Consider the following 17,333-nt stretch of genomic DNA (forward strand, 5'->3'; position numbering starts at 1 on the left):
AATGATTTAAAATACAGAAATTAATGAAATAAAAGTTTATAGGGTGCATGCTTTCATGTGCATCGTCCGTAACCGATCATTCAGGGTGTTTCGTTACTTTCAATTCTTGCGGGAGCTCAAACCAAAATGTCATTAATTTTAATGCTGCAAACACACCGTTATTTCCTATTCGCCTGGGGTCTCCAACCTATTGAACGTTCGTCTGCCTTCGGTCTGCCAGTGTGGTAATATATTTTCAGACACACAACATTCATATGGATTAAACGGATGACAAAAGATCAACAATTATATTTACGGACGTATAATTTCATTTTCTTGTACTAACATTATGAAATAATCAAAATATTTTGTTTCTAGTGGCACAGATTACCCATCTCTTTTTTTTGCACGGATTGGCATATTTGCATCTTTTCGACTGTTTTAAGTTTTAATGCAAGTCCTAAAGAAGACTCAATAACCGATACCGACTAATCATTATTACGTTACACATAAACACAATGTGTTGAAAAATAGAAGCACGTTTTTCTCTCAAAATTAACAGAGTGTTAAACTAAAGCCTAGTAAATGCTTAGTTAAAGACTGAAAGCCGTTTAAAGTTTCAGAGGTTTGAGTACTCTTACTGAAAGTGTGTTTCATTTCCCTCGGGGAACAAAGCATACCGCCATCTGAATTATTGTTTTGATGCGCAAAACATATCTGTTTATCGCGGTCATCAACCTTGCAGTTGCCCACAAGGAGGGAGAAAGGAGCCACTGTCAGAACAGATAAGTTAGTGGTTGGTACGGTGATAGCCACCAAACTTTTGCAACAGTGCAGTAAAGGAATAGCTTCCGATATCATCATCCGAGTCGAAATTAATCCATGTGCCTGGACAGCGATCACAACTCCTTTCCATACTGCCTGTCTAAATGCTTATTAATCAGCACTATCGTTTCTGCATCTACCACCTCCTTTGACAGCGCGTTCCAGGACCTACCACTCTGTGTAATAAACGTGTCTCGTAAATCTCCTTTTAACCGCCCTCACTCCACCTTAAAGCCATGTCCTCAAGTATTTGACATTTCCATTCTGGGAAGAAAACTCTGACGTAAGTACTAAAATAACAAATTTCACGCCATGCAAGACAATGATAACTCTGATTCTGATCTCTCATAATTTTATGTAATAGTTACCGGTCAGAATGGTTGGACTTAAAGGGACGCAGTTGGTTTACGTGATGAGGAACCAGATGAGGTAAGGAAGATGTATTGAATGGGTGATGGATATGAGAAGTGGGCCAGTCAGGATGTGGCAGGGTAAAGAGTGTAACGAAACCATTCAGGGATCACAAAGACGCGTGGCACTGACATCCTTTCCTGTAGCTCTGTTTTAATGGTTTGATTTCCTAATCTATAAACCAGCTACGGAAAGTTAAATCGCAATCCTATATTTCTATAGCGTTTATAAACCCCATGGGACTACTATACCGTTCTGTTCACGTTGGCTTGCACTTTAATAAGGAACACGTAAAAATTGTTACCGATCTACACCGACAATGTTAATCAATGGAGAAAAATTAAATCAAAATCCCCAGCAGCTACTTCGTGGCCTCCAGGGACATCCAACAAGTATTTAGGTTAAAAAAGACTGGTGCGAGCAACTGTCCGAATCTGCTCTCACAGGTAGTGCAAGTTAAGGCATCAAGGATGCATGTTACTTCAGTGCACGCGCACAGCTTAATCTCCAGCAAATCGGTCAAGTTCTGTTTTGTCTCCATCGGGATGTGCACATAAACGCGTTGAAATAGTTTGATAAAAAAATTCGCACTGGAGAGTAAAATAAAACTCGGGTAGCGTCAAAGTGACAGGCTAGGCTTGAGAGAAGCGACCTTTCCTTAAAGGATTTGCAACAAATTTCGCCCGCCGCGCAGCTCGTGCCACCTTATCCAAACTGAGATCTCTTTCTCTCCCCTCGACTAACGGTCGGAAACTGAGCGCACAGGCGCGCGCGCGTGAGCGCGTCCTCGCGCTCCAATCTACCTTGCCCGGGAGGAGGAGGGCGCGAAAGCCGGCGAGTCGTGCGATTGGCTGCGGAGCACCGCGCGCCAGAATTGCTGTTGGGTGCCAGCGAACCAGCAGCGAATTGCTAGTCTCCAGTTTAGGGGCAAGTTGGTCTTCACTTTCTCCGGGCAAATTGCAGCAAGTTTAATAGCCGTAAACCCCAGCGTCCTGCCGTCCCTCCTTGCTTTGCCCCCCGCCCCCTGGAGGAATCAGCATGCTGACTCACGCCGACTAGACATCTGCAGTGTTAAATAGAAAATAAATAACGAAAAGATAAAAGGGCAGCACACCCTCACGGCGTGGAAGTTATCACTAATGGGATTGAAGTTCAACTTGCTGCTCGAGGAAAAAACGCAGTTAAGTCAGCCGCAACCGTGGAGCTTGTCGTTGGCGATTCGAGTACGGGGATGATCAGAATTTTCCCGGATTTCAGTGTACAAGTAACGGCAGCAACTAGTGGAGGAGGCGGTGCGGTTACTGCAGCACCTGGAGTGGGAAGAGCTGCTGCCGCTGCTAATGGGACACCCCAGGACGTGGGGCTAACATCTTACCAGCAACGGTAAGTGTCTCTCAAACATCCTTTCACATTGTCAGCATTGCAAAGCATGCAGTAAGTCTTCGGCTGCTTTAAAAATACACGTCCATTTCAATCTTCCCATTTTATTATTTATATATATAAAACTACTTACCGTTCCCCTTCGAGCTGAGTAGGTGGAATAAACATCATGTATTTGCACAATCACCCGTGATGAAATTGTCACGTTTCCTATATAAAAAAACAGTGCATAAAAGTTAATTCTAACATACTACTTCCAACCTGTGGTGGAAACAGGTTATGCAACTGGCGGTTGATAGTGGAAGCCCGAGGAAGCACGGATATTTCTGCTGACGGGAGAGGGAGAATTGAAGTAATACGTAAATATGCCCCATTTCATCAACTGACCGCAGGGAAAACAAACATGGGGCAGATATACCACATCAAATATTGCGGAAGTTAGGGTCTAACAAAAACATAATCATAAATTCCACTCCATTTGGTAAATCCAGAAATCTGGGTCAATCTGATTTGTAGGTCTCCGTCACATTTAACGTAACGCCGATATTTAATAGCAACTGGTTTTAAATCCAAGGAACTCTGATCAAAAGCCAAAAAAAATCTTTTAACTTGAAATCCAATATACTGGGAATATCCCTCGCGTCCAGAAATTTGTTATTGTCAAAGAAAACCGTTTTTTTTCTGCATAAGATCTTTTCCCTGTGATTTTTGGTCGCGGAGTTGATCGCAGAAGATCCTGGAATTGATCTCTTTTCATTTGGGGAATGAAGTTTTACGATAAACTATGTAATACTATCGATACATCATCAGATTTGTGTTCATTACAATGTGTTAAAATCCATTAGTGACCATATTGGAATTACAAGTTAGCCAGTGGGCAAACAAATATTGCAATAATATGACTATCAAATGCACAATACTGGTTCCTACAATCATGGCTTAAAAGCATGTTTTAAAAAGTTTTGTTTATAAAAATTCGCAGAACACCAGACTTCTCTGGACAACTTTTAAGGGTTTAATATTAGCAGAAAGGTTTAAACATTTTAATTATGTCCACAACACTGTCATTTTATATTACTAGTATCTGAAAGTTAAAATATGTAAACTTGGTTACGATTGTTAATTAATTTCTTATTAGCAAACGACACATTCGATTACAAGATAAATAAAAAAGTTTAGCAACAGTGATTTTGTCAATAACATGTAAAATCCCTAACTTTCACATACAAGCTTACCATACTTAAAATTCGTAATCAATGAAAGCAAGCCACAATATACCACAGAGGACTTAAAATGAACTTCCACTGCTCACAAAATGAAGAAAATTGTCATATATTAAAACATTACATATATTATAATGTTTCAAAAATAAAATTTGGTGGATTTGAGTATAAATCGACTTGCCAATATTTATCAAAATGGATCTAAGAAAACTTGGACAAATCTTTTACATCACTACCGACAATTCCCACCCACTTGCGTACAGTTTGCGTCGTAGCTGAAGGAAAAATTACTGGAAATCAAACATTACGGATGTTCAATTATTGAAGTTATTTCTATGTTTTGTTATGGATAGTTGATTTCTGCCGCTTGTTAAGCGTTGTAAAAATCAGAGTTAAAATAATAGCTGTTCGACATTGATCCATGGGATGCATCTAATAATCCCAATCTGCATGAATACGTTTTAGCCGATAGCAAGAATATTTCTGGTTTTGCCACTAACTGAAACGCTTCATATTAATACTTGAATACATTTACATGAAATGCATTATGAAACTCCCCATATAGATTTATAGTAGTTGTAGTGTCAGGGTGATCTCAAAGCAAGTTAACAAACATGTTGCAGAACATGTTTAAAACAATATTTTTGAAGCAACAATAGTTATTAGTACTTCCAATTTGTTTTTTTAAATCACAGACGAAAGACAAGCTAAACTAATAATGATAACACATTCCTTTGGAACCGAGCAATAATAGCAGAGACGCACGCCAAAAAGCTCGGGTGACATTTCTAGGCTGAATATTACTTTTATTATGAAAGAACACATGACTTTTCTAAATAAAATGCAAGATATTTTAAATGCCACTTATCGCTTGAATATTATACAGTAAAAACGGAGCTTTTAAATTTGGTTAATGAAATCCCTTGAATATGCGGTGGTATTGTATCAGGTCTTAGCTATTCCCCCATAAAGTGAATGAAACAGCAAGTGAGTGGCGTAGTTGCGCTAGTTACAGTATGTGTCCCTGGGAAAGGGAGCGAACGAAAGACGGGGAGGGAAAAGGCAAGGGGAGAGCCAGTAAGACTTTCTCTCGCAATGGGAACCGAGGTTCAACGGGAAAGTACGGTGGTGTGATGATGCCCATCGCTGATTGTGAGCCCGCACTTGCAGCTTTAATGCCATGCAATCTTTTTCGGATTATTTGAGGTGCAGCCAAGGCTCTCTTTACTTTTCTTGGCATGCTGGTTGGCCCCGACTCGTGCTCTGTACACAGCGCTTCTCACTTCTCTCTGATGGCTGGTAGTGCCGGAGCCAGACAGTTGGACTGGACTTAACCGTAACTCTGAAATGGCTTTCCTCAAATAGTATTCGTGTCTTTCTCACTGCACCAACGGGCCGCAGCTAGAAAAAGCAAAACAAAAATCAAACAACAAAAAAAGCAAAGTAGCGGCTGACGAAAAAATGGCGCCCACCAAGCAAGGCTTCCAGCACGACCCTTCAAGACGTGAACGGTAACGACAGTTGTTTTTATGGTGTGATTCTGTTTTTTTTGGATGCCATATTACTTTGGTAGGAGTTTGGCTCTGACCTGCCAGCTACCGACTGCCACCACGACCTCTCCACCCCTCCCCCCGCTTTTATCCAAAAGCCGGGGTAAGTGGCCGGCCGTGAAAGCCGCTCGTAACCACCCCCCTTTCTTCCGTCACCGGCAGGACACATCCTTGCAAAGAGCCACTGTCTTATTCACAGTTTTACCTGTTCCGCTTCAATTTGTATAAGAAAGCAAGCGCACTCTTTGATTTTCTCAGTTCTCCTCATTTATATTGCAGAGACAGGGCCTATGACACTGTACAGAGAGGCCACCATTGCTCTACGGCTCGGTGCTCACTAGGCCAAACTGGAAATAAGGTTTTTTTGACAAGAGCTTGCTATTTTTAATAGGACAGTCTGAGGCGAAGGTTCATCTATATTTATATAAACAAACAAAAAATAGTTGCGAACTGCAAAATTAACGGACAGGCAAGCAGACACGTTTAAAACAAAAACAAGATTGATAAATGAAATTAATCTAAAGATAGAGATGAACAACCAAGTATTTAAATAGTATAAACTTTTCCAAATTATCTTCCTATTTCTTTATATTCTAGTATACGAGGTTAAGGAAAAGTTCCCACAAAATATGTAGTTGAAGTACATATTTTCCAACTTAAATACAATTAAATAAAAGACAAATTAATATAATTTTAATTTAAAATGGATATAACTAACTAACTTAATTCATTCTGAAGTAGACATAAAATATAAAACTGACGAATGATTGGCTTCAAGAGAAGGGTTGTAGATGTGGATTATTCATTCAATTATACAAATATTGTCATACAATGTACTAGCAGTAGATCTTCTAAAGAACTTAAAGTTTTTCTGTTAATCTTTTCTGCTTTATTCAGAGGACCTTCATTCTGCTACCAAGCTTCAGTCATGCCAAGGTATGAAATGTCTAGTTATTGGAGGATTTGTATAAGAAATAAAAAGCATCATAGAAATAAATTGATAAATAAGATCACTAGAGTGGACTTGGATTGAAAGTGGTAATTTTAGATAACATTAGCTCAAAACAGCTATGACGTCATAAATTGAAAGTCAAACATCTCTGTGGAATTAGCTTAACTTGTAGTCTACATGTGGTTGAAACTCAGGATAATCACTATAGAATGAAAAAAGATGATTTGTCCTTGAGAAAGATTATTTTATCTATGATAATAAAATGGTAACATATTGTGATCGATACGTTAATAGAAATTTATTTTGTGCTCGTTTGATATTTAAATTTCACTTAATTGTCTGATATTTAATGCAATATTGAGACCAACAAAGCTTTAAGGAGCCTATTCTAAATGTACCTTTTTTCCTCTGCTGAGGTAGTATTATAGTAAATGCATTTATAGCAAGAAAACCTTGGTATTCTTCCGGACCTAGAGCACAGAAATATATTTTCATGCTATTCTGAAAATTTATCAGAGACTGGAATCTTCAAGATGGAATTAATTTAGAGGAGAAACTTCATAGATTTGGTCGAAGTGCTTTCTTTATCACCTGTATCCATTTGGTATTCTGAGATGGTAAATCAAAGAGTGTGATTTGTTATTCTGCACAATTTGAGAGTGGAACTAAATAATACTTGGTTTAAAATTTGATATAAGTTGTAGGAGGATATATTTAATTTGATGCTTCTTAATATATTCTTTGCACTGATGCTGTCATTTTAAAAGCTGGTTTAAATGATTCTGCTCATCGAGCTGAGAAGATGTAATTATTCAAAATGAAATGGGCTGGTCTGTATCACAGAAATGTTACTGGCCATGTAGTTCAGTATTTCAATTTGGCCCTGTTACACACAGGGAAAAAAATGTGATAAAATGTATTTATGGTCTGTGTTACCTCAATGTTTAAATTGTGTAATGTATTTGACATTTTTGAAGAGCTTGCTTTCACTTTTAGTTCTTGACTTCATCATAGTTGGACAGGACATGCATAGTAATTGAAGCATGAGTTTTCTCACAATCTTATCTAAGTTTACTCTTTAATTGTTATCCACGATTGTTGTTCCACTCAACAGTATTAAGGCTTTAAATCATAAAGTTGCAGTATAATATATGATATTTTAATTTTTGAACACTGGATGCTTCTTGTAGTTTAATTATTGCTTGTTGCTTTTTGACATTTTTTTCATGAAAACATTTACAGTAACAGAATCAAGAAGAACTCAAGGCCCAGGACATTCGTTTTATGGCCTTGTTTATACTTTGCATCACAAAAACAGGAAACTCGTAACTATAACTTTATAACACAACACAGCACTCATTGAAAGATCAATGAAGTTCCATGTGAAGATAAGGAACAATGAGAGTGCTACATGATGTTTTGTTCTATGGAAGTATACAGTATAATAATAGAAAAGTTTTAAAATAACATACAAATAAATATCAGATTCTTTGGAAGAGAATTGCCACATTTATTTAAACCTTTTGTCACTTTTATTACATTTTTAATATTCTAGTTAAATGTATTAGAGAAAGTGTTGCCAGTCTGGTACTTAACCTGAATCTAAACTAAAATATAGATTTGTTTCCTGTGATCATTAATTCTTTAGCAGAAAACATCAGATGTGGTTATTATCTTTGATGTTTAAATTGATGTACAAAGTATTTTTCCTTAATTTGAAATAAACATGTACCAATTAGTATATATCAGCAGAAGATCCCTTTACTCGTACAGCTATATCAGACAGGTCCTATGCAGAAATTGTGCACTTTAAGGAAAACATTTTGGTAATTCTTGTTCTTAATAATTCAACTGTCTCTTGTATCTGTAATTGATGGATTAAGAACAGCACATTGGAAGGGTTGTGAGTTGCAAGAAGTAAGTATTGTGTAGTGGGAAAGGGAAGGTTAAATTAATAGAAGTATTATGAATATCATAATTGTGCAAACTTTTGCAATAAACAGTAAAAACAATCACTTAGGTGCTTCAGTACAACAAATTCAACAAAGTAAGATTAAAATAAAAAGTAAATACAGGTTGAGCATCCCTTAACTGAAATTCCAAAGTCCGAAAACTTCCGAAATCCAAAACATTTTTGAATGCTGACATGACGTCACAAATAGAAAATTGCAGAAGATGCTGGGAAGGTTCCCAGATGATGTGCACTTCTCTGCGCACCACAGGCAATTCTGAGAAGTGACCTCACATATGTAATGAACAGAATTTAATGAGATATAGAAAGGTGGTGCGTAAAGTGAAATATCAAGAACTTGATTATGTATTGAAGGAGTGGATTCATTAGCATCGGAGTGAACATATGCCACTAATGCTATGCTGGTCATGAAACAAGCAAAGATCTATCATGACAAACTGAAAATTGAAGGTAATTATGAATATTCAGGGTGGTTGCAGAAATTTAAGAAAAGGCGTGGCATTAAATTTTTAAGGTTTGTGGTGATAAAGTATCTTCTGATTATAAAGCAACGGAGAAATTTATGACAAGTTTGCCAAGATCATCGCTGTTGAAAGTCTAACGTGCTTAACAGCTGCATCAGAACTTATGTGATGAACAAGTGTAAGGCAAAGGTCACACATAAATTCGGAGTTGGAAATGATGGCGATGCCAAATAACCACTGACTGTCCACCTGGGTGGTCGAGGTAGTGATAGCTTTCTGATGGTTCAGTGTACACATTACTGTTTCTTGCACAAAATTATCAAAATATTATATTACTACCTTCAGAGTATATGTATAAGCTGTGTATGTAATGTAAATGGATTTTGTGTTTGGACTTGGGTCCCCTTCCCAAGGTATGGTATATAGATGCAGATATTCCAAAATCCAAAGAAATCTGAAATCCGATATACTTCCGGCCCCAAACATTTCATATAAGGGTGCTCAGCCTAGTCAGAGTTGGACATTTGTTAAATAATTTTCTAGTTATCTATGGAAAATATGATTGTGATTTGCTTTGTTTCTCCAAGTATTCCACAATCATTGTGAGGTAATAATATGCATAGGAAATTACTAAACAATATGCAACAGAACAAAAATGACATTAGTTTATTTTATTGGTTTTGCAGTGCTTGCTGATATCCTCATTATTTTGTTTTTACATGCTGAACATTTCATAGTTTTTCCTTTCTTTCTTACTGAGATACCCTTGTGCTGCAATCTTTTCTCCTGCATGTATTATTGCTATCTTTCTGTCCTCCTGAAATCCTATGGGAGATAGATTATAGAGCTTTCCATTTTCACAGGAACAGATACTTTGTTTTCAACTCTTTCATAAGTTTTGAAATGTATAGGAGGGGTGATTGATAAGTTTGTGGCCTAAGGTTGAAGGAGTCAATTTTAGAAAACCTAGCACATTTATTTTTCAACATAGTCCCCTCCTACATTTACACACTTAGTCCAGTGGTCGTGGAGCATACGGATCTTGGACCTCCAGAAAGTGCCCACAGCAGGGGTGATTGATAAGTTTGTGGCCTAAGGTAGAAGGAGATGAGTTATTAACTTCAAACTAATCACTCAAAGAGTTGAACTGCGTGTGCATGTAACGAGAGCTGTATAACTCATCTCCTTCTACCTTAGGCCACAAACTTATCAATCACCCCTGCTGTGGGCACTTTCTGGAGATCCAAGATTCGTATGCTCCACGACCACTGGACTAAGTGTGCAAATGTAGGAGGGGACTACGTTGATAAATAAATGTGCTAGGTTTTCTAAAATTGACTTCTCCTACCTTAGGCTATGAACTTATCAATCACCCCTCATAGTATTAGCATCTGAAACACTTGGGCAATTAGCATTTGGGAATTAAGTTGACAGTGTCTTTTTTATGTAAATGAATCTTGATTTATATTGGTAAACAGGAACTAAATTAACTCATTGTATAGCCAACTCTGGTAGTAATTATAATAGAAGGGCTGGATATGGGCTATTTTTGACAAGTAATGAAATTTATTACAGTTTGGATTAATTGTTAGTAACATTAATTCATCTCTTATAAGTAGATATTAAGTTAGAATAAACTGGCTGAAAAATAGCATTAAACTAAACACAGTTGTCTGGTATTTGTAACATGGAATAAAAGCCCTATGATTTTCAAATCATCAAAACTTGTTGAAGAATTTGTGCCATATCTTTGTTGGTCTTATGGAAGTGTTAACACTATCTATTTCCCTTTGAATTTCAAGAAATTGCTTTTTTAAAAATTGATAACTAATTAAACTCATTACAGAAGATTAAGATAAAAAATGCATGGATTTACATTGGTGATATTATGTACTTTCAATAACTGTTAATCTTTACAGCCTGGAAAAGAATAGATTGAAACTGCAGTCTCAATGCTAAATTGTAGATTTTCAGCGCATGAGATCTTTACATTTTTTTGTTTCCTCCCTTAATTATCTTTCTCAATTAAATTGCTTTTCTCTCTCAGTATTTATCTTTCTATACTTGATTTGATGCATTTACTCTGTTCTTCTCTGCCATTCTCATTTTCTTGATCTTTAAAAGTTAAAGAGAAAGTTTGTTTTTCATTGTCATCTCAGATGCCTAATTGAATTTGCAGTTAAACAACTTGAGCTGTAAAAACTGTTATTTGCAAGTTGAGAAAAGCTGAAATATTTTTATAGCTCTTTCGTCAAATTGAGATGACATTTGTCTTACGGTCAGTTGTAGACTGTGCATCATGGAAAAAGTACATAGTCTTGGAGGAGTGATTGTACATTCACCAGGAATATGCTGGGCCACAATGGTTCTGAGAAAAGGTTGCATGGGAAGGTTTTATTTGCCATCAAATATAGAAGATTACAGGCTTATAATTGAAGAACTTCAAGGCTATTGCAGAAGACTTGTTTGTCCAGGGCCTGGATGAAGGGTGCCAAAGAATGTTATATAACTTTGAAATTAGCACTAGATTATTCAAGAATGAATATCTTTTCACCCAAAAATTACTGGACTCTGGTGAGGCTGAGACATTGAAATTGGTAATTTATATTCTTTAAATATATGAAAGGATTAAAAAAAGCCAATAAACGAAGAGACACCAAATATTTGTGCTCGAACTGAAAGGTGGAATTGGTTTGAAGGACTGAATGGCTGATTTCTGTTCTTGTGCTTTTTCTATTCTCTTCTTGCACAACACACTTCTCTGTCACTGTTAAATTTCTTTGGTCTTTCAAACTTTTTTTTCAAGTTAGATTTTTCTCATTATGTCATTCTCTTGCATAGTGGTAAAACTGGACCTTTCTACAAGTGCAAAATATTCTCATGCTGCTGCCTGACTCCTATTCTAAGATTCAGTTAACTGTTTCAGATTTCTCCTGTTTCTCCTGTCATAGTTAGGCGTGGTCCAACAATCTGGAGTTATTTGCTGCCCTTACTCATTCTTGTATACATTAAAAATCTCCTTTTCTGATAAGCTGTGAACTGACTGTTCCCACTGTTAAACTGTTGTTATTACCGAATATGGTAGAAGTTTGTTCAGCCACTTCCAGTCTAGTTGTACAAATGTTGTGAAACTCATGAAGGATAGATTCTATGAAAACTGTTTGGAAAGGCTCTAAAAATTAACCAGGAAATTATAGGTCAGTGAGCCTGACATCTGTAGTGGAAGTTATTGATGGTATTCCAAGGGACCGGATATATGAGTATTTGGATGGACATGGACTGATTAAGGACAGTGGGCCCAGTGGACAAGGTTGTGTCTAACCAAACTTGTAGAGTTTTTCGAGGAGGTTACCCCGAAAGGTGATGAAAGCAATGCAATGGATGTTGTCTACATGGACATTAGCAAGGAATTTAACAAGGTTCCGTGTGGAGGTTGGTCAAGAAGATTCAGTCCCTCGGTATTCAAGATAAAGTAGTAAACTGGATTAGATATTGGCTTTGTGAGAGAAGCCAGAGAGTGGTAGTAGATGATTGCCTCCCTGACTGGATGCCTGTGATTAATGGAGTGCTGTAGGGATCAGTGTTGTTGTTGTTTGTTTGTCATCTGTATCAAAGATTTGGATGGTAATGTGGTTAACTGGATCAGCAAATTTGCGGATGGCACCAACATTTAAGTGGACAGTGAGGAAGACTATCATGGCTTGCAGTGGGATATCGGCCAGCTGGAAAATTGCAGATGGAATTTAATGCAGATGTGTGCGAGGTGTTGCACTTTGGTAGGACCAATCAGTAGGGCACTGAGGACTGCAGTAGAACAAAGGGATCTGGGAATGCAGGTCCGTAATTCATTGAAAGTGGCGTCACAGTTTGATAGGATGATAAAGTTTTTTTGGCACATTTGCCTTCATAAATCAAAGTATGAGTTCAGGAGATGGGATGTTATTGAAGCTGCATAAGAGATTGGTGAGGCTTAATTTGGAGTAGTGTGTGCAGTTTTGGTCACCTACCTACAGGAAAGATGTAAATAAGGTTGAAAGAGTACAGAGAAAAATTACAAGGATGTTGCCAGGTCTGGAGGACCTGAGTTACATGGAAAGATTGAATAGGATAGGAATTTATTCTTTGGAATGTAGATGATTGGGAGGAGATTTGATAAAGGTATACAACATTATGAGGGGGTATAGATAAGATAAATGCAAGCAGGCTTTTTCCACTGAGGTTGGGTAGGACTACAACTGGAGGTCATGGGTTAAGGGTGAAAGGTGAAAAGTTTAAGGGGAACATGAGGGGAAACTTCTTCACTCAGAGGATCTTGAGAGTGCGGAAGGAGCTGCATTGAAGTGGTGCATGTGAGCTCAATTTCAACACTTAAATGAAGTTTGGATAGTTACATGGATAGTAGGAGTATGGAGCGCTGTGGTCCCAGTGAAGGTCAATGGAAGAAGGCAGTTTAAATGGCTCGGCATAGATTAGATAGGGAGAAGGGTCTGTTTCTGTGCTGTGCTATGACTAAAATTACTTACTTTTTTTTTTGGAAAACCTTATACCTTCTCAAAATTTTTCAAAATCTGCCTGACAACAGTACTACTGCCTTTTCAGTAATGACGAATTGAGCTGTTTGGCCTCACAGAGCCTTTTAATTCAGTCACCTTTACATTCACATAGTGTTTGATGGCAAGTATTGGCATGATGAGTAGGAGGGCTTGTTTCTGTACAGAATTATTCTGTGAGTATTTATACATTCTGTGGTCACCTGTTTTTTTTCCTGGGTATTGATGCTCCCCTATGTGGGCCTTTTTCAACTCCGTTTGATGCTTGTGTACTTACTTTCTGGTTTTTTTGATCTGTTTCTTTTAGATCCTGAGACAACTGTTAGTCCTGGATTGTGACAGGATTTGTTCATACCATATGCAATCCCCCCATTTTCCACATAATATCTTAGAATTCACTGCCCTTCAATTCTGTACAATTTTACAACTTTCCTTCTGGTGGTCCTCAGTCCTTTTATCTTATGGCAACCTGTCATTTTATACTTGCCACCCACAAACCACAAATTCTCCTCCCCCCCCCCCCCCCCCAGCAATTTGCTAAGGGCTGCATGAGATCTTCATATACCCAAGGGACCTAGGAGATAATGTAAAGGAACATATTATGTACATAAAGAAAAATGCAATGTCATCTACATGGAAATATGCAATCAAAAATGTATTACAAAACATTGCTTAAAAATCCCAGAATACCATGCTTAAAAATGTAATTTGGTTTCATTCAGACTCTTGCAAATTTCTATAGATGTACAGTTGAGAACATTCTCGCTGGTTGCATTATAGATTGGTATGTAGCCTCCAATGCACAAGTTTGCAAGAAACTGCAAAGGACTTTAGATTTAGCCAGCTCCATTATGGGCACAAACCTCCTTGCTATCAAGGACTTCTTCAATAGGTGGTACGTCAACAAGATGGCATCCCTTTGTAAGTACCCTCACTGTAAGTTCAAAGTACACTTACTATCAAAGTATATATTCAGTATACAACCGTGAGATTAATTTTCTTGCAGGCAGCTACAAACCATAGAACCTGTTTAAAGAAAAACTCACAAAACAAGGCCATCAAACCTTTCGAAAAAGCACAAGCTACAAAAAAAGCAAACAGATAGCACACAAAACATTAAACCTCAAACCTCAGAGGCCCCAAAAGTGATTCCACAGTCATTAGCTGCTGAGGCAAATGAAGCCAGTTCAGAAGCTGATGGCTGTGGCCAGAGCCACTGAGTCATTCTGTTTAGAATGTGTTGATGACTGCAGGCCACAGCTGCAGATCCAGTTCTGTGCTGAAGTGCCTCAACCAAATTGTACAAATGATAAAGCATGTTCAGTAGGACACTCTTCTCATTGTTCCCATCACACAGGAAGTACAAGACCTTGAAGATCCATAGTGATTGAGAAATGTCTCTTCGCCATTCACCATCAGATTTCTGAATGATTCATAAACACTACCTCAATATTCTCTTTCCTTGCACTATTTATTTATTTTGTAATTTATCATATTTGTTACGTATTTGCACAGTATTGTGGCAGCAATACAATTTTGTATTATAAAGACTGTTAATAAATCTGATTCATATTCTGAGTCTAATGAAATAGTGTTTCTTGCAACTTGCCTTAACACAGTAAAATGTAGTTAGCTTAAATATTAGCCACCCCATATTATGCAGTGCCCATGAGTTCCACCTCTCAAAAGCACAGAAAGAAGTGCTGTGGTCCATTGTGTTGATTTTAGGATTAAAAAACGTGTAGTTCCATTGATCTAATAGAGCAGTGCCAACATTTCCAGTTTTTTCTGTTTGTAATGTAACATATTACTTAACTGCTTTAAAAACCTTATAAAATTTTAAAATAGAATTTGTTAGAATACTTAGTAACGCAGGCAGTATCTGTGGAGAGAGATAGATATTTCAGATTTCAATTTTTTTGGTTGTTCAATAGAACAGGGAAAATTTAGAAATGAAGTAAATTTTCAAAGAAGCATTTGTCCCATGCATCTTAAGTTGCACAAGATATATATTTGCTTTCATCAGAATAAACTCTCAGAAAACGGCCAGCTCAGATGGAGTTCCTGGAGGGATTCTGAAATAGTGTACCGATCAAACGGCAACTATTTTCACTCTCACTGTCAGCCTTTCACCTTTTTACCTCAACAGTCTACTGTCCCTACCTACTTCAGGAAAATTTCCATCATTCCAGTCTGCAAGAAAAGTAAAGTGTCTTATCTCAATTACTGCCAACTAGTAGCTTTACCATTGTCCATAATGAAATGTTTTGAAAGATTGGCAATGGCCCACATCAACACCTGTCTTCGAGACAATCTCGATGACTCCTTGTTTGTGTATAGCTCTTTGGAAGATGGCATCTCCCTTATGTTATATTCCATCCTGGGTTGCCTAAACAATAAAAATGTCTAAATCAGGATGCTATTTGTTGAATACAGCTCAGATTTCACTACCATAGTACCCAATAAACTGATTTCTAAATTCCTCGACTTTGCTCTTGAGATCTCACCTGCGATTGGCTTCAAGACTTCCTGACGAGCAAGCCTCACTTGGTTAGAATTGGTCATAATGTTTCATTAGCCCTGACCCTCAATACTGGTGCTCAGTCTCCTGCTGTAATTCCTATATATGCATGACTGTGTGACCAGCTACAGTGCAAACTTGATTTTAAAGTTCGCTGATTATATGACACTTTTATTGGCTGAATCAACAACAATGAGATGGAGTACAGGAAGGAAATTATAAACCTTAACAACAGCAATTTGGTTGGTGGCCTCAGAAAATGGGGTTGGCAATGGGCAGGGGGTGGTGGTGAACAAAAATCCTGGCCTCATTAGTGGAGATGCTGTAGAGATATTCGATGGCTTTAAGTTCCTTAGCATCCATATCACCAGGAACTTCACCTTGTTTCTTTGCACTGATGCAGTGATCAGAAAGAACATCAGCATATGGGGTGTCTGTAAAGATTCAGAATGTTCAAGAGAATTTTCTCAAACTTTTACAGATGAACAATAGAAAGTGTTCTGATGGGTTTACATCAGCCTGGTGTGGTAACTGCTCTGCTCTTGACAGACCAAACCTGTAGGTAATAGTAAATATAGCCCTTAAAATTACAAGCTTGTCACTTGTAATTAGGAAGGCTTGTAGTATTATCAAGGATGTTTGTCACCCTAGTTATTTTTTTTGCTCCTGCACCTTCTGAGAGAAGATACAGGAGCATGAAAGCTTGGATGCCCAAACTTAAGAACAGCTTTTTCCCCACTGCTGTCAGACTTCTGCACCAATTACCTCTTTCACACACCCTTCTTGGCAGTACTGCCACATGATTATACTCTTAACGCTACCTGTTGGTTAATCCGCTATTGTCATCTTAGTTTATTTTGCACTACTTCAGTTGGCAATTTTTGCAATATTCCAACATTTTGTGCATGTTGTATTTATTGTTTTATTCATTATTGCCACACATACTATTTAATCTATAAACCATAAGAGCAAGGAATTTCATTGCACCTTGGTATATATAAACTAATCTAACCCGAATGGTGGACATGCGAGATGAAAGATTGAAATAGACAGTTTCTTGAAATCACCAAGTCCTTAAAGCTATGCTAAACATGCTAGATTAAATACTGTTCCTGAAATTCTCATCAGGCTTTGTTGAAGCAGTGTAGCAGAACTAATATACAAATGTTGCAGTGGGAGTTTATGGAGAAATAAAGTGACAGGGTCAGTTTTGTAGTCAGTGTGGAAGTGTTCTACAAAGTATTCACTCAGTCTGCTTTTGACTTCCTCATTGTAGAGGAGCCCATATGAACATTGACTGTAGTCTATTGAATTGGTGTATTAAATATAATAGGTAAGGAAATTTCAGATGTCACTAGTCACATTTTTTTGTAAGATTCAGATAAGAAAACTCAGTGTTTTGAGCAATGGAATGTGAAACTGATGAACCATTAAAATTATGAGAGGCAATACTCTTTTCTCCAGAGTAGGGGAGTCCACTGTCTTTGATAAATTCTAGTAATTGCA

General features: G+C 37.5%; 1 protein-coding gene across 5 annotated transcripts in view; it reads left to right on the forward strand.

Moving 5' to 3' along the window:
* The first annotated feature begins 1,146 nt into the window (after positions 1–1,146).
* Positions 1,147–17,333, forward strand: part of npas3 (neuronal PAS domain protein 3) — a 1,076,641-nt gene continuing 1,060,454 nt past the window's right edge. For 2 of the 5 annotated variants that reach the window (XM_072267391.1, XM_072267401.1), the window contains exons 1-2: positions 2,104–2,598; positions 6,266–6,304. In XM_072267391.1, coding sequence (XP_072123492.1) covers positions 2,447–2,598; positions 6,266–6,304 — 191 coding nt within the window. In that variant the 5' untranslated portion in view covers positions 2,104–2,446. Of the gene's footprint in view, positions 1,234–2,103; positions 2,599–4,838; positions 5,330–6,265; positions 6,305–17,333 lie in introns of those variants that run through there. The other 3 variants (XM_072267408.1, XM_072267418.1, XM_072267427.1) reach the window with 3 other exon arrangements.

Source organism: Mobula birostris, chromosome 1 (assembly GCF_030028105.1).
Source record: "Mobula birostris isolate sMobBir1 chromosome 1, sMobBir1.hap1, whole genome shotgun sequence".
NCBI lineage: Eukaryota > Metazoa > Chordata > Chondrichthyes > Myliobatiformes > Myliobatidae > Mobula > Mobula birostris.